The 23016-nt window shown below is 36.7% G+C and overlaps 1 protein-coding gene across 2 annotated transcripts in view; it reads right to left on the bottom strand.

Moving 5' to 3' along the window:
* TNKS2 (tankyrase 2) overlaps positions 1 to 23016 on the bottom strand; it is a gene marked incomplete at its 5' end in the record, with an annotated part of 62935 nt that overhangs the window by 4514 nt on the left and 35405 nt on the right. For both annotated transcript variants that reach the window (XM_082673603.1, XM_082673604.1), the window contains 12 exons: positions 2331 to 2517; positions 4574 to 4679; positions 7536 to 7610; positions 8464 to 8561; positions 11553 to 11673; positions 12754 to 12836; positions 13838 to 14090; positions 15965 to 16153; positions 16845 to 16954; positions 19916 to 20135; positions 20894 to 21059; positions 22076 to 22221. In XM_082673603.1, coding sequence (XP_082529729.1) covers positions 2331 to 2517; positions 4574 to 4679; positions 7536 to 7610; positions 8464 to 8561; positions 11553 to 11673; positions 12754 to 12836; positions 13838 to 14090; positions 15965 to 16153; positions 16845 to 16954; positions 19916 to 20135; positions 20894 to 21059; positions 22076 to 22221 — 1754 coding nt within the window. The remainder of the gene's footprint in view (positions 1 to 2330; positions 2518 to 4573; positions 4680 to 7535; positions 7611 to 8463; positions 8562 to 11552; positions 11674 to 12753; positions 12837 to 13837; positions 14091 to 15964; positions 16154 to 16844; positions 16955 to 19915; positions 20136 to 20893; positions 21060 to 22075; positions 22222 to 23016) is intronic.

Here is a 23016-nt window from a genome sequence, read left to right as displayed (position 1 = left end):
CAATCAGTGATTTAGGGGAAAAAAACCAACAAACAACAAAAACCATAAATCAGATCGCATCGCTTGTCTGCTTAAAACCTTTTAGAGGCTACTCACTGTGCCTAGAAGAAAATCCAAATTCCTTTTAGTGGCTCTAAATTCTTGAATTTTACTCTGTGTTCATTATGCCCAGGAGCATTAGTTTTTCTTCCCACAGGCCAAACTTTCTTGCCCTATGGCCATCAGACATACTGTCTCCTCTATCATCTAGAATGATATGTATTCTACCACTCTTCTACTGGCTAATATTCATTTTTCAAGTTTCAGCTGAAATGTCACATCTTCAAATAGGTCTTCCCTCACCAGAAGTTTTAAGTATTACTTTCCCACTCCCCACAGGCATATGATTGGCCTTCCTTAGATCCAATGAACTTTTTATTACTTCATTGTTTCTCTAATTTCCTTTTTTCTATATAGGAGAAGAGGAGATTTGGTGGACTAATTGATGATTCTGTCTCCAAAGAAGACGGGCTATGTACTTTTTATTCTAAATATGCCCTATGGAAACCTTCTTAGCGTTTCTTTCTTTCTTTCTATATATATATTTATGGCTGCTTTGGGTCTTCATTGCTGCACATGGGCTTTCTTTTTAGTTGCAGAGAGCGGGGGTTACTCTTCGTTGCGGTGCGCAGGCCTCTCGTTAAGGTGGCTTCTCTTGTTGTGGAGCACAGGCTCTAGGTGCATGGTCTTCGGTAGTTGTGGCTTGTGGGCTCTAGAGAGCAGGCTCAGTAGTTGTGGTGCATGGGCTTAGATGCTCCGTGGCACGTGGGATCTTCCCGGACCAGGGCTCAAACCCGTGTCCTCTGCATTGGCAGGCGGATTCTTAACCACTGTGCCACCAGGGAAGCCCTTCTTAGCGTTTCTAATAGATTTTCTATTATAGTCACAATCAGTCCCATGATAATCCAGCATACAGAAATCTTAAGTTAATAAATAAACTTATTTCCAGACATACAAGCATTCTACTCCAAAGACAGCTGAGAAGAGGTACTCGAACAATGCTTACTACTAATACTAATAATCAGAACTATTTAGCCTCCAGATAATATATGACAAGTAAAAGTAGCAATGTTCAATTTACAGAATCTCAAGAAATTACAAGCCTCCTAACCATTCCAACTTATGATCTAAAATAGAAATGGGTGGGAGGTCATACCCAAGAGGACTGACTGTAGATACCTATGTGAGTCTAAATTTAGGGGGCAAACAACAAGAACAAAACATAAACAGTCTTTGTTTCCCTTCAGGACTACAGTCCTTTACCCTTGGTAACCTTTCAATGTCAGCTGGGAAGGTTTTAAAAATCCCATGCACAGACCAGACCCCAGACCAATTAAGTGAGAATCTCTTGAGGGTGGGACACAGGCGTTAGTTTTTAAAGCCCCTTAGGTAACTCCAATGTGCTGCCAAAGCTGAGAACTACTGCTCCAGGGTTTCTACATCAGTGATCAGAAGCTTCAGCATCAGCTAGGAACTTGGTAGAAACTGGCAGAAATTCAAGTTCTAGGGCTCCACCTACTAAATCAACAACTCAGGACGCATGGCACCGGAATCTTTGTTTTTACTAGCTGTCTAGGTGATTCTGAGCTTGCTCATGTTTGATAGTTACTGTTCTAGGTCTTTATAAGCAGTGTCCTAACTATAGAATAAACCTCAGTAATTAATCTTACTTGATTTTTCAAATGGTGAAAGATAATTTATCTATAAGGATTTTATCAATTAGACCCAAGTCATTTGAATGATTTTAACAACTGAGTTAGACCAGGGTAACTGAAAGTAGGAAAGAAGTACAAAGTAGTTCTTTGATAATGTGCTTTCTAAAGGGGCTGATGTATTTTATTGTAACTTTTTGAGTAGTAACATCACAGATTGAGGATTAAGATCACTATCACACTGGAAGAGAGACTCCCTCACACATTGCCATGAAATGATTAGGTGTAACAAGTAATGCCATTTTAGCCTTTGAATACTAGATTTTTAAATAGTCCACAATAAAATCTCTTTCATGCCCAGTGATATCTTCTATTCCATATTCTAGAAGCACCATATGCTCTAATGATTGAATGAGTTGAATAGGTCAAGTGTGTAGAACTGTGCTTGGCCCATACAGATCATTTAATAAATATTAACCATTACTAGAACTGGTGAGAGGACCAAAAGCAACCTGAAATATGACTAGCTTGGATTCCTAAAGTTGTCCGAGATAATGTTGTGCCCCCCAAATTTCTCAAATTTGAAACCAGTTCTTATCTGATTCTTATCAAAATAAACGAGAACAAGTGATCTCTTACCTGTGGCAAATGTAACAAGATCTGTCTTTGTGTACTGGACACCCAGTACCTCCTCCGATTCCATACACATACTGATTGCTTTTGGAAGAGTTTTCAGCAAAATAGATCCCAGCTCCAAACATGCCACCTATGTAGGCATGCCTTTCGTCAAAGCCTTTATGAATAATTGCATTCACAAAGGGAGACCCTAAAATACATACAAATACATAACATTTTAAAATTATCTTAGAAGAAAAAGAACAAAAGCTAAAGCCTCTTAGAAGTTAAATTCTTAAACATATATACACCACCACCACAATAAAGCAAATTCAAAACACAAGGGTTAACAAGTTAACTGTCAGCTAGCTCACCACCCTAGAATAAATAGTTATTTTAGAAGAATTGCTAATATGAATGAATGTTTCTAATAGGGTGGCGGTTCAGATGCCAAAGTAAGGACACATACAGATTCAACTAGAAAAACAAACAGATCACCTGAAATATCAATGCTAGAGTTATCAAATTCCAGGCCCCAAATTCATACGTATCCAGACCAAGAGTCTCATAATTCACCTCTTACGGCAAGGCTGAATGCAGTTAGGTCATGCAATGATGCCCACATCTGTGTACTTTTTCTAGATATCAAAAGTGGCCAAAGTGATCTTTTCATGTTCATTTTCTTCTTTACACCTCTTCTCTCCTATCCTTCCACTTCTCTGCCTTTTATCACTTGCTAGTACCAGATTTCAACTGTAAATGTGGTGTGTTCCTTCTTTGCCTACATATTGACTTCTTTCTCCTCCTTCCTTGCACGTGTGCCAAGAAGGAGCTTAGCCAAAGGAGAGGAGGTACTAAGCATGGGTACCAGGCCAGGAAGTGGAGTGAGGCTGGGGGTTGGGAAAAGCCAGTATAACACAACTAACTGATCCATCAAGATCAGTGTCCCTGTTCATAAAGGGACAGGAAAATACACTGAATTCCACTTTACAGAAATACTGAAGAATACAATAACTTATTTGAATTTGGAAAACCCAAAACCATTTCTATTATAAAACAGAAAAAATTATTCATTACAACCATCAAGTCAATACATAAATAAATATGCTCTGTGCCAAGAAATTATCATGATGATTTTTAGGGTATTGGAATGAGAAGTACCATTTAGATATTATATACCAATTCAGTCTGCTATAGCCATTCTTCCAGGGGACTGTGAAATTTAAATGTTGTGTTTTATAGCACTTTACCAGTCTCTAAAAATTTTCTGCAATCAAAGCCAACTGAAGGAACAGACTGGACCGATCATGGATAATGTGCCTGAAGACTTGATAAACACTACAGTAATATCTATATTAATCTTTGCTATAAACACGAAACACCAATCATCAACACCTACCAACTTGCAACATAAACAGGAAATTTCAAGAATGACAAGTAATGGTGCTCGCAATTCAACAAAAGTTCTCAGAAAACTCCATAGGTTCAATGACAGTGGCTCTTTTCGCTGAAGTTACATGTAGCCTTGACACTTAGAATCAGTCAGAACAGGATGCATATATTCTTCTGAGGCAATTTTCAGATCTTATTTTAACTTTAATTCACCCAACCAGTTAAAAGTAAAACACCATTTTTCAGAGTAATCATCACACAAAATCAACTATATTAAAATAAAAGGGAAAATATGAATAGTCAACATTCTCATTTCTACACTTTTTCTGTTATGGTAATCCTATTTATACACGACCCACTGTAAAACATAAAAACTCAAAAAAGACGTTAAAAATACAGGGACTTCCCTGGTGGCCCAGTGGTTAAGAATCCGCCTGCAAATGCAGGGGACACGGGTTGGATCCCTGGTCTGGAAGATCCCACATGCCACAGAGCAACAAAGCCCGTGCGCCACAACTACTGAGGCTGTGCTCTAGAGCCTGTGAGCCACAACTACTGAGCCCATGCACCACAACTACTGAAGCTCACATGCCTAGAGCCCGTGCTTCTCAACAAGAGAAGCCACTGCAATGAGAAGCCCGCGCACTGCAACGAAGAGTAGACCCTGCTTGCCGCAACTGGAGAAAAGCCCATGCACAGCAACGTAGATCCAACACAGCCAAAAAAAATCACAAAAAAATATAAATTTAAAGATTTACAGAAATACTATTTATTTTTTAAAAATGACATGAGGAATATACAGATTCATTATTATTTCAAACCTGACAAAAAATGCGGAGGAGGATGGTGGTAGGGTTGGGGGAGAGGAATCTTACCATGAAATAGCATTCTTTCATTTGCATGGTTGTGGTTTTCTTCAGAAACTTCTTTCCTCCTGTGAGTGTATCTTTCCCATAGTTTCTTGTTACAAACTTTCTGAATCTTTAAAAAGAAACCAGAAAAATAAAATCTCTACATCATAATAATTAATCTTATCCAAAAATGGGCCACATAGGGCCAGAAGAAAGGCAAAACTTTTCTCTGAAATATAAATTATGTGTTATTTTTAGTCAACTAAAAAACTTTAACCCAACCGTAAAAATGGAAATATAGGTACATTTTGGAAATCAAAAAACTACAAAGGGGAAAAAAGCTATATGTAAAGGTCAAGAGTACTGTTAATTGATTAAAATACTTCCATTCTCATTACTTTAGAATTATTACTAAAACACCTCCAAATCAGACATGCTGAGTTCTGTATGGAAGTATAAGAAAGAAAATACTATCCTTTCCCCCCTGCTTTATCTGGCTCAAAGTACCATCTTTATCTGTTTTTAATTAAAAATATTTGAAATACACAAGTCAGAATGGCCATCATCAAAAAATCTACAAACAATAAATGCTGGAGAGGGTGTGGAGAAAAGGGAACCCTCTTGCACTGCTGGTGGGAATGTGAATTGGTACAGCCACTATGGAGAACAGTATGGAGGTCCCTTAAAAAACTAAAAATAGAACTACCATATGACCCAGCAATCCCACTACTGGGCACATACCCTGAGAAAACCATAATTCAAAAAGAGTCATGTACCACAATGTTCACTGCAGCTCTATTTACAATAGTGAGGACGTGGAAGCAACCTAAGTCCATTGACAGAGGAATGGATAAAGAAGATGTGGCACATATATACAATGGAATATTACTCAGCCATAAAAAGAAACGCAATTGAGTTATTTGTAGTGAGGTGGATGGACCTGGAGTCTGTCATACAGAGTGAAGCAAGTCAGAAAGAGAAAAACAAATACCGTATGCTAACACATATATATGGAATTAAAAAAAAAAAGGTTATGAAGAACCTAGGGGCAGGACAGGAATAAAGATGCAGACGTAGAGAATGGACTGAGGACACGGGGAGGGGGAAGGGTAAGCTGGGACGAAGTGAGAGAGTGGCATGGACATATATACACTACCAAATGCAAAATAGATAGCTAGTGGGAAGCAGCTGCGTAGCACAGCAAGATCAGCTTGGGGCTTTGTGACCACCTAGAGGGGTGGGATAGGGAGGGTGGGAGGGAGACGCAAGAGGGAGGGGATATGGGGATATTCGTATATGTATAGCTGATTCACTTTGTTATAAAGCAAAAACTAACACACCATTGTAAAGCAATTATACTCCAATAAAGATGTTAAAAAAAAAATTGAAATAGCCACACCAAACACACACACACACACACACACACACACACACACACACACACACACACACAAACACATACACCTACCTAGTACTCCCTCTATCCCTCCCTACCCCTCCAATTCCTAAAATTTGTCTGGAGAAGAGTTAAAGATGGATACTGGTTTCATTAGGAGTACTGTCAAAATTTACAATCCTAGTGCTGTTTCTTAGCTGTATTTAAGGGTGCTACAGCCCCCTGCTGGTCCTAGAACACATCTGGGAGCTGGTGGTTTTAGTCTTGGTTCAAATTAACTCAAAATCCCATCTCAGACATAATCAAGGCACACAACTGGCATAAACAGAGCTCATTAATGTTTAAAAATAAAAGGGAACAAAGTTTTATCAATGAAAAAACTTTTATTAGATATTACATTAAAATACCTTTATAGAGGAAGAAAACAGCATACCTCCCAAATTCAGTAACTTTGGAAATCAAACACATATTCTCTTCCCTGCCTGCACCCTTAACAAACCTCTACACATTCTGTTACTGCTTGCACACAAAAGGGACTTGACTGAAATTTGCCTGTAGTAGGAGTAATTATTTGTCTTATTAAAAATTACTATATATATATCCATGAATAGAAATCTCAAGATGTCACTCAGGTCATACTATGATATGAACTAATAAAATACAGCTCCCAGAAGAATAACTGTTTCACCTGAATAATGTGTTCTTGTTTTATATCATCTTATTTCTAAATAGTATGAACAGAGCAATCTCAATGAATAATTTTAGTATTCACTAATTCTAAAATATGACATCTATTAGTATACTCATAATAGTATATTATTGTGAAACAGTACTACAACACAGCTGAAAGATTTGATACTGTTCACCTTTGAGTTTAAAATTTAGGTATTAGAAAGATACTTGCCACATTTTAATTATAACTCTAACTCTTATAATGATTAAGAATATACCAATGTAGTTAATAGAAAATCACTATGCATCTCAAGTAGAGTGTGCAGTTTGGTTGCTATATAGCTTCAACAACAACAATACAAACTAGCAAAGCTGAAAAAGGTCCTGAGAAGAGTAACTGATATCAATAACAGTCAGGACTCTCTTTAAAACATTTTTTTTAAAGACTATTTTTGGAAATATGGAAGGTATACAAGGAGTACTACTAAAATTACCAAAAATTGGTGTATGTGGGGACTCACAGAAACCTGGAGTAGTCACAGTTAGGACAAACAAACCATGGTGCAATTATAAAGATGGGAGTCCTTCCATGAGTCACAAAAAAATTCAACTTTGTTACAACAGAGTACCTTAATAGTAGTTTACATATTTAAAGTCCTAAACCTGCAGGATTTACCTTTACCCCAAGATAAAGCATAATCCCTAAACTTAAATATGTTCAACAGAGGCTGAACTAGTGTTTAGTACAGAGATTTGGGGATCTTAACCTTCCAAGGACATATTCTTTCCCAAAATATCCCCATATGCCCTGTGAAAGACTTATTGGGCTGGACAGATTACATTCTTGTGCAAGTTAATCATGGCTTCAGGCTTTGAAAACTATGGTCTCAGCAAACTTTATTTCCACTAACTTATTACCTTGAGAATATTGTATCTGTTGAAGATTCCACCTGCATGACCTCCATCTCTGTGCTCTCGGACTGTACTCTGCATCTGATGGAAAAATATTCCAAATATACGTGCATTAGCTTTTGTGTTTTTTTTTGATTTAGGGAACATGGTTCTTGACTCATATGATTCTATTTTTGAGAATACAAAATGGGTTTTTAACATTTTTGTTGTTTAAGGAATGAATTCTATAAGTTCACATGTACTATTTTTGAGGGATAGCAGATAGCTAATACAATCAATCTAAAAATACATATAGGTGAAAATTATACAATGCAAACTACAGGAAGAAAAAGAAACAAGCAGATGCATAGGTGAGCTAAACATACAAAGCCAACCACTTCACATACCAAAAAAAACCCCAATGATTTATTTGTTCCCATTTGTTTTGCTCTAATAAAGCACAATTTGTATTTCATTGAGAGTTGGAGTTTCCTGAGCTTTAGAACTAAGTCTCACTCAACTTTGTATCTCTGTGCTCAGCTCACACATTTAGGGTATGATGTTCTTCAAAGTGCAAGGCAGTATTCTAAGATTTTGGTGGATCCAAGAGTTTTATGGAAAGAAAGCTAGAAAAAAATTTCCTAGATAAGTAGCATTCACATGTTCTGGGTCTTGTCTAAGATACTGGGCTTTGCAATTGCCTTCATGAAGGAACAAAGTATTAGCAACCTCTTCTTCAACAGAATTCTGTGTATTAATTGTAGTGCTAAACCAAGTTATTAGAATTAAGGTTTACTGAGATAGTGTACTTTAAATGCTGATTTCAGAAGTTTTCCAGGTGGTAAAGAGTTAGAGACATTAAAAAACCCTGCTACATACATGTTCAAGTAGATCTGGAAACTTCTGGGAAATTTAGCCTACTGAACCAACATTTATTTAAGGTATATGAACATACCTCTTCCTCCACAGACTGAAACTCTTTATCATCAGGAGACAGATCTATGAGAATTGTTCCACTTCCAGAGGTGTTCAGAGTTAAGTATGGGTTAAGACCTATCAAATGAAATTTAAAGGTAAAAAAATATTTGCCAAAAAACCCCCCAATAAACATCAACCCAAAACAACCACCTAATTTATCTGATGCTTACTACCGATTTTAAAAAACTTTTTATTTTAGGATAATTTAGATTTACAGGAAGGCTGAGAGCACTCAGAGTTCCTGTGTGCTCTCACTCCACTTCCTAATATTACCATCAGGAACATTAATGTTTCCTTAATGTTACCATTTTACACAATCATAGTACACCTGTCAAAAATTAAGTAAAGTTCAGATTTTATTCGGATTTCACCAGTTTTCCCCACTAATGTCCTTTTACTTTACCAGGATCCAAACCAGAATATCACACTGCATTTAGATGACTGTTTTTTTAATCTTACAAGTCATAAGGGTTTTGTGAGAATAGTTCACAAAATCTTTCTATTCTTTATTTCCTGTTTGTCACATGTTTTCTTCTTCAAATTATTTCCTTTATTAACTAGGCAGCCCTTTCAGCATTTGGTCCCTTTATTTTTTGTAAAATTGAGGAAGAAACTTGCGTGGCCTTAGGTAATTTTAAATCATCCAGGAATGAGAAGTCATAAAGTCTACTAATGATGGAATGCTTATTCTAACCCATGATAGATTCTTTAATTCAGCAATGAATTTGTCATATTTTCTGAATGTCAACAGTCAAGATAATCATATATATTTTTGTATCTTTACTCTCACAAAAGCTTTTTAAATGGAATCTTAAAACAGAATTTTCTAATTTCTTTGTTACAACTGTAACACAACTCTCCTTTAATCTCTACAAGATCTCCAGAGCTCCACTGTTTTCTGAGTTAGGGCTCAGATGCTTTACTGCTGGGTTAATGCATGACGGTTTGCCTCTGGAGACTAAGAGCACTGTTCTGGTCTGAGTAACAGTACTACCACCAACATGCCAAACTCTAATAAAGATGTATAGATATGGCTGAATTACAATGTCTACAGGAAGTATGGAGACTATACAGAGAAGGTATTTTATAGAAAAAATACTTAATAGAATAAAGTCTGTGACAAACACTTGACTAAGCCATCTTCTAATGGCCTCAAGAAGACATTTATCAGTGCTGAAAGATGAGAACAAGTAATCTATTTTTTTAAAAAATAAATTTATTTATTTATTTATTTTTGGCTGCATTGGGTCTTTGTTGCTGCGCGTAGGCTTTTGCTAGTTGCAGCGAGCGGGGGTTGCTCTTTGTTGCGGTGCGTGGGCTTCTCACTGTGGTGGCTTCTCTTGTTGTGGAGCATGGACTCTAGACGCGTGGGCTTCAGCAGTTGCTGCGCACGGGCTCAGTAGCTGTGGGTCACGGGCTCTAGAGTACAGGCTCAGCAGTTGTGGTGCAAGGGTTTAGCTGCTCTGCGGCATGTGGGATCTTCCCGGACCAGGGCTCGAACCTGTGTCCCCTGCATTGGCAGGCGGATTATTAACCACTGCACCACCAGGTAAGTCCCAGAAAAAGTAATCTACTGACTTGATGCACTGAATGATAGCTAAGGCTGTTAAGTCAGCGAGATGAGAGAGTGTCAGAAGCTTGCCACTGGTTCCATTTTGCAAATTGGGTATAATATAGGTATAGAATCTTGGCTTCAAATGAAAATGAGGAAGGTGGTAACTTTATGTAGGAAAGTGACCCTGATGTGCTAGATCAGACAGTCATTCTGTGTCATGATGTTTCTCCTCCATGTAGGAATGAATGTTCCTACTAAATTGTAGCTGGATGTTATCAGAATGACCAGAGGCAGCACGGAGGTACGTACCTGACACTTGAAGGCGGTGTACCTGTTTCCATCGTTTCCTGAGCCTTTCAACAGTCTTAACTGCTATCCTACCAGATCCAGTGTTTTCTAGTAGAGTCATGATGCCAGTCCACAACTGAGGGTTCTAGCTCCTCTTCATACTAACATTCCAGGGAGCCATGAATCTTCCCTCTTCTTTATCTCATAAAATTTTGTCTTCTATACTAGAAATATCCAAGACTATCTCGCATTTTAAATGTTCTGCCCCAGTTCCTATCAGGCAAGTAAAGTGCATCTACCTTTAATCAATTCTATTCCAGAATTCCAGTCTAAAACATTCTTTAGCTTTGAATCACCTGATTTTCAAAGCTCTCTTTTTTCTTCTTCAAGAGATGGACCTATCCTGGCTAGCATACATCCTTCCCTAAAAATGCTCTCAGTTTTGCTAATGGGGGTTTGTCTTTAACCACAGTTGTACAGCCAGGTCTTCAATTACAGGATGTTTCTGACCCTGGGGTACATCACTCCCTCAGTTTAACAATGAACTTAAAATGTGGTTCTGACACCTAAAATAATTCATCTTTTATACTCAAGACCTGATATACAGGAAGTGTGAATATCTACTGAACAAATGCAATTTGCATTTTCCTAACATATCAACATTCAAGAGAAATAAAATATTTTTCAACTTTGTTTTGCTAAGTTTCTTTAGTTGCAACATTACTATTCCCCAATATTTTTTTTTTGTTTTTCTTTTGTTCCCCAATATTTTTACTGCAAGTGTTTAGAATTTAACTACAACAAAAGAGATTCACAACATTATTTTATGGGCAGGCCTGAACACCTAGTCATTACCTATTATATTACCATAAGATATTAGATATCCAAGTTTCAGATCTTTTAGAACCATACAATTTTTGAGCTACAATAACTTCAGAAATAAGTGAATGGAAATAACGGAAAAAACTTCAGAGATAAAGCAACACCCACATTTCTCAATGGCCCAGACACTTCACTTAGGTTCACAGAGTTAAAGGTAGCAGCTCAGGAAGCTTAACAGTGGCAGATTTAAGATTCGATCCCAGGTTTCTGGAATCCTACTCAGTATGCTTCTTATTAAGTGGACTCTCTGTTACAGATTTTAAAATTATCATTTACTAAGTTGAGGGCTGCCTTTGTGCAAGCTGTTAAACTGATGATAGCAATGACTTAAAATGAAATACCTTGTTGCCCAGAGATAAGTCTCTCAACTCCTTTAATTAGTTTGTGTCTATGTCCATAAGCATTGATTCCAATCTCCTTCAGCTCCTTGTGCCCCATCTCAACTAATACATCCAAAGTGATCTTACAAAAGAGAATGAAACTGTTTAGAAGACTTGTTTGGAAGACATTCATATATTGGTGTTCTCACAATGTATTAGATTTATCCATTTATTTCAAATTATTCTAAACAGATTAGAAATGAAAGCACACCAGCTGTTAAACTGAAACTGAAAAGATGCAGATAATTAAACAGAAAGTTGAGTCATGAACTACCAAAAATATCATTATTTTCATTTAATATAAGAACCTGAGCAGAACTAAACTGTAAAACAAAAATGCATTTTCAAATTAGCCACATTTAGGCACACTATTTTACCATCACTCTGCATCCAACCTATTTACACAATGTCTTAATGTAATGTTCCTACAGACTCTGGACTATGCTAACTGATAACTTGAGCATCATTGTTCAAACTAAGCCTTTTACCTCAAATATATTATTCCCATTTTGTGAAACTGAAGACATTCTTTAAAATTCTGTATTTTTTTTTACAAATCTTCCATGAAGCTTTCCCTGAACAGTCCAGCTTGTAGTAACCCTTTTTTTCTTATAATTTCTATGCCAAAAACTTGACTCTTTATATGTTCTTGGTATAGCTCCCTAACTAGATCGAAAGTTCCTTAGAGGTGCAAGTCTATAATAATTATATTTTCTGGACTCAAAAAATCAGTGAATGTATTCTGACAGAACACTTTAAATTAGGACTGTTCTAGAAACGCCCAGATATATAGTTTGTGTGTCTATGTGTCTCCCCATAGTGGCTAGCAAAGTGTCAGGCTTAGAGCGGCTAGTGACTGACACAACAGAATTGAACAAACTGAGCTCAAGGATAACTTACTTTTAAGAAATGAATATGCTAAACTTACTCAAGAAAGCTATTTTACTGCTACTACATAAGAAACAATTTTTATGTGCTAATAAACTAAATGCATATTCCAAGAACAAGCCAAATTAGAAGACTGACTGATTTCCAGTCTCTTAAAAAAACATCCTTTTCACCCCTCAACAGGCTGAATGGTTCAGGGCATTTCACGTATGTTCTATTTTTCCCTTGAGGTTCCCCCAAACACCAAACCAAGCAAAACAACTCATGTACTTACCTGTTCTCTCTCAAATATATCCATTAGGTGTTCAAGTCCAAGATTCCTTACAAACTGAGTTATGCTAAAATCTACTCCTGGAACTAGAAAATAAAAAAAATCACAGTACACAAAATTTCATATCAGAATAACGTGTATCAACATTATAACAGCAAAGTTTTGTGACATTATTACATGCATGAAGAATGTAAAGATGAAGCAAAATATTAACAGCCGTTTGGGATATAATATTAAACTTAACATCAAAAATTGCAAGGAGAAAGCTATAAAATTTCAACATTATTAGAAGAGAAGAGTTAACCAATGGGGAACTCTCATGTTACAAAGATATCTTTTATCTTTTTAAGAAATTTTATTTTTAATTGTATCTTTCAAATATGTTTCCATACAGCTTAAACTAATAAAATGTTATATGTCAATTATATCTCAATTAAAAAAGCAAAGTCTCCCTATCTTTGAAGAGGTAATAAGCTATTTTACAAAAAAAGTTTATGAAAATAAGTTCCAGTGTTGCATAGGGTGAGATCAATTTTGACAGGTAAAAGGTAAAGAGACTGTAGGTATGTGTCTTTTTTTCTTTTCTTTTTTTTTTGGCTGTGCCACATGGCTTGTGGGATCTTAGTTACCCAACCAGGGACTGAACCTAGGCCCACAGCAGTGAGAGCGCTGAGTCCTACCCACTGGACCGCCAGGGAATTCCATTTCTTTTCTTTTTAAAAAATGATATTCAAAATTAGGTATTTTGATGTGGGGTTAAAAGTATTTCATAATTCTGTAATAGTACACTGGAAGAGATAAATAAAGGCATAAGTACTCAACCAAAAGGACTTCTATACCTTTCAAAAAGTATGTTTACATCTAAAGAGTAGGTTAGCAGCAGAACACTCATCAAGTCTCATCGCAGAGGGAGAAAGTTTCATTAGGAATTCTAATACTAATGTAAAGAAAACAATAAAAGGCTAAAACTTTTAGGCTATGTTAATCTGATACTAACAGTTGTATCTAAGGTTAAAAAAATGGCTTTTTAGTAATCCAAATGACAATATGTGGCTACAATACCAGTTATTTTGGCTGAATGTCTCACCTTCCTTTTTCTCCAAACTGGAAGCACCCTCTGTTCCACTTGAACTAACTACTGAAGACAGTTCAGAAAAACTGCCGGATAAGTTGTCAAGGCTGCTGGCTGCAGAAAGGCTTGATGGGCTGGATGGACCTGAAGACAGAGCATCTGCAGTGGCTCCTGGGCTTCTCACGCCATTGAGCACTTGAGATTTATAACATGAAGGCAGAGCAGAAGGGGGCATGGCTGCTGTCAGGAGAGCACTGACATCATCTGCCTAGGGTATATGTCAGAGAGATGAAATCTGCAATAAGCAAGTTTTAAAATTCTATACTATACCCAACAGAACGCATTAAAAAATATGAAAAAAACCCAGCAGATTTGCACTAGAATTGCTTATTATATAAAAATTATTTTACAAAGTGAACCAAATAAGTAATATTCAGCTAAATAAGTGATATTCAGCTATTGAACATAAAACATTAATACAGAACACATCTTCTGAGACATACAAAATAAAACTGTTAAATGTGGCAAAGCAAGAAAAAAATCCTAAGATACCATGATTGAAAAGCACTGAATTTTAGAAATATAAAATTTAAAAAGATTTAAAATCTTTTAAAGGCATTCTGAAGACGTAATTCAATCTACATAGAACTTTAGCAAACAGAATGAGGTGTGTTTTTTTTTTTTTAAATATCCAGTAATATATTTGTTCCTCAAAACTGAACATTTGGAAGGGTAGGAAAAAAGATAATCATTTTAATCAAATCTGCTAGAATGGAAAAAAAATCCCAACTTTACTGGTATATTAATTTGTTTAATAAGCAACAAATAACTATTCTTTAACAATGCTCAATTAAGACACTAAGTAATTAACATTCAGCAAAAGTAAACAGTACTTGTTTTCATGGCTTTTCATTTATACTGCCTTTTCAATCCTCACCCTTTTCTTCCCCTGAATCTGAGGACTCCCATGACACTCATAGTTGGTATCTAACACTTAAAAGTAACATTAGCACAATTTTTGGGGTGCTTTTTATGTACTTGATACCACGCCGAGGACTTTAAATATATCACCTCATTTAATTCTCATATTAACCAGATATATTTTACCTGCATTTGGAGATTAGGTAACTGAGGCTTTGAGGTTAGGCAACTTGCAACACTGTACAACTGTAAATGGTAGAGCTGGAATTCTAAGGCAGGTCTGTTTGATTCTAAAACCCATGCATGTTTAGTGCACCCTGTTTCAATGTCACTTAATTATATCTCGTGGACTAACATGTGCAGACTGAATTAGAAAAGGTCACTTCTAAGGTAGTTTGGAACTGGAAGGATATTTCTCTTAAGAAATAATGTTGCAAATATGGTTGGGTTGTCAGCCTGCTGAGAAAATTCAATTCAACCCCCAATGCAGCTGAACTAAATCAGCTTCTCAATGTAACTTGCAACAGTGGAATCTCAGTAGAAAGCAGTGCGCAGAAGAGACTCCCCTTCCTCTCCACCTCAAGAAGAATTTCTTCCCCGTTTCCCTCCACTGCTCTGGGTCAATGTCTTCAGTGGCAGAGGCAAGAGAAGCACTTGCATCACAGTGGCCAAAGCAGAGGTTGGAGGCCACAATGGAGACACCTACAGGAGTTTCCTTGGGAGAGGAAAGAAAAAAAGACTTCCCATGGAGAACTGGAGGAACAAACTTGTTTCATGAACAGTTTTGGTGGGGTAAGCAATAAAATCTTTGCGATGAGGCAGTGCTGGGAGGGAAGAAAATCTCTATAAAGGCAGGCTTTGCGGCTGCACCCTGAAGGCGATGTTCCCAGCTGGGGAAGTTCGTAAAGACCCATGGGCCTGTAGCATCTTGTGCCCTATGCACTGTAACAGCATCCACTGAGGGCCTTGCCTGCTTGTTTCCTAACTAATGTAAGCAGCTATACCTTATACTTCTTTTTCCCATTTCTAAAAGTACTCAGCTTACAGTAACTGATAATTCTATTATTTACTCATTATGTTTTAATACCAAAGAGGTCTAAAATTTAAATTGGGCTAAAAGCCAGATTTTGCCACATTCACCATAAAGACATTTTATATATACCAAGTGAATTTTAAAAAGTCAGGAAAGCACTGAGATTTTTCAAAGAGCCCATCACTTACTGAAACTAAATCTAAAGGTGTTTGTCCTTCCTGATTTTTAAGAGTTGGATCAGCTCCATGGGCCAACAATAAAGCACAAAGCTGTGTTCGTCCCTTTTGGGCTGCTTCGTGCAAAGGTGTGAAAGCCCATTTGTCCGTAGCATTGACACACGCATTATACTTTATTAGTAAAGCTGCTACATCTACATGCTGTAAAAGAAAATACTCCTGTTACAGTCGGAAATATTATTTTATTGTACTTTAGTTCTTAAAAAGAAACCAGCTATATACCTATTTTTCCAGTTTCAAACTTACTCTAGAATGAAAAACTGTGTTTTCCCCCCATCATCATAATTTATGGGTAGCTGATTAAAAATTACAGTAGTAGACATTTACCTAACTTGAGAAAATATCTAGAAAATCATTAAGAATTCTACACAGGAACTAAATTAATAGGACTTTAACAGTTTCTAATTTATTTAAGTGTTATAACTGCTAAACATCAATTTATAAACCAGCAGCTTTCCTTAATTAATCAACTGAAGATGGTCAATACTGATTGTTAACATTCAAGGCTATTATAAGTCAGGAACAACGCATCTCATCTCTACAGATTCGTATGAATCCCAATGAAGTTTCTGGGCACCAACAAATAAACAAAATCACCAACATCTCACTGAAAATAAGATGCATGTGCTAAGGAAGGCAATACAACAGAAGACAAAACGTGCTGCACGTCACATGGCAAGCTACAGCAGATTCGGAATTGAAACCTGGAAGTTATTTAACCTCTTTAGTTCTCATATTTACTTCTCTGTAAAATGAATTCCTTTTGAATTGTAATACTGATTTTCACTTTAAAAATTTCAGACATTTTTAAAGGTAACATGAAAGAACTTACCCCATAAGATGCTGCATTGTGTAAAGGAATAAGTCCTCCTTTGTCTTGAGCATTCACATCAGCTCCATGTTGTAGCAGATACTCTGCAACTTCTAAGTTATTATAACCAGCTAATTTAGAAAAAAAGTAAAATTACTTGTTAATATAAAAAATAGCTACATATATGTATATATACAAAGGATAGGATTTTTAAAATAAGAGATTTTTATAGAAATCTGAAATTCTCCAATGGAGTCTATTAAAGATTTATCTTATGAAAAAAAAACTGCCCACCGGCCTCAAGTTGGAAGCTTTCAGTAATGATACCCATTTGTTTTGGAGACTCTAAAGTTCTATTGACTGTTATACTTAAATCTTTCCTTTTAAAACCTTCTTACCAAAGTCCCTGCCTTCATAGTTGTTGTATACACAACTTCCTGAACTCAGGTACATGGTCTCAAGGCTGCAAGCAAAAGACATCCAATCATATAAAAGCCAAGTTAGGAACACAAGTGGCTAGCAGAGCAGAAGACAACACACCAGTGTGGGTCTCAGGGCCCCATTTCCCCATAAGGCCACAAGGACATGCTTTTTGCTAGAGAGAACGTAAGGGTGCATATCTCTACAAGCAGCAGAATCCACTGCTGCTAAAGCCATGAAGTAATAAAACTTAGTATTTTATAAATGTACCGTAACCTCCCAGCTGTCATTTTGAGAACTGTCAGCTATCTTAGTAAATGCATGCTCACGGTAAAGTATGTATATTTTATTTGACACATAATCAATAGTTTGAAAGCAAATCTGGAACTTAATTTTGTCAGCATAAAATCAGGTATCACTTGAAACTTTAAAATAGTTCAAAGTATTTAACTCATTCATTTTTACTGTAGTTTTCAGCCTTTTGCTGAAAGAGCTAAAGCAAAACAAACAAAAAAAATTTAGTAAGATCAAGTGAAGAAAAACGAAACTACAAAACTACCATAAGCTAAATACTACACCAAATCCAAAAGTCCTTCCAGATCTCAAGGTATAATACCGCCTAAGTAAGAAACATTTTGTGTATACAATGTATTTGCCACTTAAAAAGAACACAGACTTAAATAGTAATATTAAATGTTCTAGGTAAGCTACCATAAAGATACAAAGCTGAAATACGCAATTATGCACAGCACAGCACAATTCAAATTAGAGGTCAGGCCACATTTTGTCTTCCATGGACTAGAAACTCCTGATTGCCAGTGGAAGAAGAAAAGCTTTACCTCGCTTTGTTAGCATTTGTGGCTTATCACTTTTAGTGCACTTTTAATGCTCTAAAAGACACATAGATGGAGTAGTTCTTTTCCTTTGCCAGTGGGGTTCCAACTTACATGGGGTCATAATTTAAAGGTAAAAACCACATACACTAAAATTATCTCTTAAGGGACTTCCCTGGCAGTACAGTGGTTGCAAGGGGCCCGGGTTCAACACACCTGGTTGGGGAACTAAGATCCTACATGCTGCACAAGGCGTGGCCAAAAAACACAACAAAAACCCCCCCTAAAACAACAAAAACCTAGGAACATAGTTGCTCACACTGTGAGACTGAAAGGAACTGAGAGAAGAGTAAACTTACACCTCCTACATTACACAAAGTGGCAGAAACACCTACATTCTTTTTCTCTTTTCAAACCACGTGTATTTAGATAAAACTTGTATGAGTCAAATGTGCCTATGATGCAACTCCACTAAAGTATTAGTTGTAGCTCAGTGATTTTAATGGCCCATTCCCTAGCATCTTTTTTTTTTAAAGGAATATGCATTTGTAACTACTGTTTTTATTTATTTTTTATTTTTATATTTATTTTTGCGGTACACGGGCCTCTCACTGTTGTGGCCTCTCCCGTTGTGGAGCACAGGCTCCGGATGCGCAGGCTCAGCGGCCATGGCTCACAGGCCCAGCTGCTCCGCGGCATGTGGGATATTCCCTGACCAGGGCACGAACCCGTGTCCCCTGCATCGGCAGGCGGACTCTCAACCACTGCGCCACCAGGGAAGCCCTATTGTTTTTATTTAAAAATTTTTTTTTGGCCAAGTGGCATGCAGGGTCTTACTTTCCTGACCAGGGCTTGAACCCGTGCCTCCTGCAGTGGAAGCATGGAGTCTTAACCACTGGACCGCCAGGGAAGTGCCCCTAGCATCTTCAATGCAGCTCAAAAAGCTGTGCTGAAATCACAATGCTGCATTACATGCAGTGAAGACAAAGATACACAGCGCCAATTTTATGAGTGAAAACTTCGAACAAATGTTTTGTACTCAACTGTATTCCCCAAATATCCTGTGTTGAAGCCCTAACCACTAGTACTGTAGAATGTGACTGTATTTGGAGATAAGGCCTTTTAAGAGATAATTAAGTTAAAACAAGGCCGTTAGGGTCAACCCTAATTTAATGCGACTGTTGTCCTTTTAAGAGGAGGAGATTAGGACATAGAGACACCAGTGATGCACATACACAGAGAAAAGGCCATGTGAAGCCCCAGAGAGAAGGTGGCCATCTGCAAGCCAAGGAGCGAGGCCTCAGAAGAAACCAATCCTGCCAACATTTCCAGAACTGAGAAAAAACATTTCTGTTGTTTAAGCCACCTAGTCTGTGGTAATTTGTTAAGGCAGGCCTTACAAACTAATATGACAAGTAACAAGAAGTTTATGTAACTTCTGGAAGTCTTTAAAGATTTTTTCCTGCTTATGCTTAACAGCTATCATCAGAAGAATGGAAAGATTTAGCGTTCCATGAGGACGGCCAGCTCAGCAGGCCTACTTTTAAAGTTTCTGTAGCCAAAACACACTCACCAAAGATGATTCAAACAATATGATGACCTGGAATAAAGGTTCCAAAGCACATGGTGACTGGCAGAGCCTCTTTCGATTGTTCTTAATGAATGTAACATGCTAGCGCTAAAGTGAACATGGCCCTGTACAAATACACTAGAGTATAATTGCTGTATTAGAAGATACTTGATTTGAATCTTTCAAATTTACTTACAGGAAATATTTTACTCAGGTAAAACCAATCTTAGATGTCACCAGCCTCAATCTGTGACACTTCATTCACTTACCTGCTAAATGTAAAGGGGTCGAATGTCGGCCTTGGGTATCACGGCAATTCACATTATCTGGTGAAGACAACTTCTTTACTCTGGCTAAACAACCCTTCTTGGCAGCATCCAACAAAGCTGCATCTCCCCTAAGTAGATCTTGAATATCTGTATCTCCATCTTTAACAAGATCCAAGGGAGTATTTCCATCTCTATTTTTCTTTGTAGGGTCTGCACCATGCTGGGCATGTGAAAAACAGAAAAGGAGGAATTACCTTAAGTTTGCCCTTGGTCAATGAGAAAATATTCAATGTAACGATACCAAAGAAAACTTTTTTTTTTAAACATCTTTATTGGAGTATAATTGCTTTACAATGGTGTGTTAGTTTCTGCTTTATAACAAAGTAAATCAGCTGTACATATATCCCCATATCTCCTCCCTCTTGCATCTCCCTCCCACCCTCCCTATCCCACCCCTCTAGGTGGTCACAAAGCACTGAGCTAAAGAAAACTATTTTATGCAGAGACTATACCTTAAAGGTTAACATGACTGTTAATAATGCTTAATTTAATAAATAAAAAATTACAATAAAAAATACAGAGGCACTTAAATATTACTGGACTTTAACAATGCAATAATATAGTCAAAATTTTAAACTACATTCAAAACAAGGTAGTATTTCACTAAAAATTACCTTTCACATATGCTATTTTTAGTTTTCACAAACATATTTCAATGTTTGTATAAATTTAACTATACTCTTGTTTTTACTGTAAAATATCTACACTGGTACCAGTATAGATAAACAAGTACTATCAATTTCATTAGTACTAGATAAACCTGGCTTATACTGTTCATGACATTTATTCTGAAATCTAGGCACAGAATTAGATTTTTGCTTCATACCCCCTAACTAGTTTAAGTTTATATTAGAATTATTAGAAATATCATAAACATATTCTACATAATATACCCTGTCCATAAGTACTTAAATATACCTGGAGCAGAAGTTTGCAAATTTCATATTTTCCTTTTGCTGCAGCTTCATGTAAAGGTGTAAATTTCCATAAGTCTGCTACATTAACTACTGCTCCATGCTTAACAAGAAGTTCTGCAACTTCATAATGTCCATAAGAACATGCATTGTGCAAAGGTACAAGGCCTCTGAAAAGTTAAATAAGCAACACAACACAAAGATATATTTAATTTAAATAATTACATACAGCTGATAAATTTCTTGACCTGCATAAGAAATTTTACTGATTTAAATTTATAGAACCTAAATTTATTGAAAGCAGAAATGGAATTACTTTGGGGCGGGGGGGTGGGCAAAGAGGACATTTTAAAAATATTTAAAATTGCAGAGAACACAACAAACATCTATTTTGCAACATCTAGAATTAAGAATATTCTATTCTATTCTATAGCCATGCAGCGCAGCTTATGGGATTTTAGTTCCCTGACCAGGGGTCAAACCTGGGGCCACGGCAGTGAGAGCACTGAATCCTAACCACTCAACTGCCAGGGAATTCCCAAGAATTATATATATATACTTTTTTTTCCTTGTCTTTTTTATTTTACATCTTTATTGGAGTATAATTGCTTTACAATGGTGTGTTAGTTTCTGCTTTATAATGAAGTGAATCAGTTATACATATATATATATATCCCCATATCTCTTCCCTCTTGCGTCTCCTTCCCTCCCACCCTCCCTATCCCACCCTTCTAGGTGGTCACAAAGCACGGAGCTGATCTCCCTGTGCTATGCGGCTGCTTCCCACTAGCTATCAGTTTTACATTTGGTAGTGTATATATGTCCATGCCACTCTCTCACTTTGTCCCAAGAATTACATATTTTTAAAGAAAAATAATTTTAAGATAAACTGGAAGAATTCAAGTATCCTCAATGCAAACTGAAAAATTTACCACATTGAAAATCAGCATCACACTATTTTTGTAGTCTCCTTGGCCATTATAAAAGGCATTATGCAACTAAGTCTTTATATAAATGCTACTCATCATAAAATCTCAACTGAAATTAAGAAGCTTTATTTAAGCCAGTTAGGAAGCAGACTTCTCTGAAAATAAAAGAACTACCATCTATCATAAAAATGTTTTCAGATTTTCCTAAAAAGGTCAGATAAAGGAACAGAGAGGCCATGGCAATTGTTGGTACTTGCCCTTTATCTTTAGCGTGCACATCAGCTCCGTGTTGCAGCAGATATTCCACCACAGACACCCGATTATAGCCAGCTGCAAAATGGAGTGGCGTAGACTGACGCCCTTCAATGTCTCTGCAGTTGACACTCTGAACAGTACACAATTTCTATAGGACACAACACAGTATACACATAATGTTACATATTCCGACTTCTTTTCATTCATTTAGTAGAAATTTCAAATGTCTGATTTATTTTCTTGTCTCATCTTATCAGTATTCTCATACACATGATGCTACATATTCTGACTTGTTTTCATTCATTTAGTAGAAATTTCAAATGTCTGATTTATTTTCTTGTTTCATCATATCAGTATTTTCAGAAACTCTTTGCTATTTATTCTTATTTCATCTTGTCATTTATTGAGAATCCCTCTGGTCCTCTTATCTAAAATCATCTACCTTTGCTAAAGCTAGTAGGTAAATTTTATTATTACCATTACTGCTATATACATAAAGGTAATGCAAGTACCTGAAAGCAATCATAGCTTTCATTTTGTGAAAAATGTATGTAGAGATACACTGGATCATAGAAGCATGATGGCATCACCTGGGAACTTGTTAAAAACTCAGATTCTCAGACTCCCACCTACTGAATCAGAATCTGCACTCTGACACGATCTCTAGGTGATCTGTAAGCACATTAACGTTTGAGAAGTACTGTTCTAGAACAGTAGTTCTTAAATTTTCATGTGCAGTGGGTACAACCTCCAGATTTCCTAATCCAGTATGTCTGAGATGGGGCCTGAGAAGTTGCATTTCTAACAAGCTTGCAGGTGATGCTGATGCTGGCAGTTGAGGAATTACACTTAGAGAATTATACTGTACTATATGGAATGAATTAACTAATAGAATGATATTGGTTAGGTACCATCCTTGGGAGAATTAAAAAAAAGTCACTCA

Source organism: Grampus griseus (assembly GCF_964374135.1).
Source record: "Grampus griseus genome assembly, chromosome: 16".
Classification (NCBI taxonomy): domain Eukaryota; kingdom Metazoa; phylum Chordata; class Mammalia; order Artiodactyla; family Delphinidae; genus Grampus; species Grampus griseus.
Note: the sequence above shows the minus strand (reverse complement) of the source record. Positions and strands in the feature narration are given on the sequence as shown.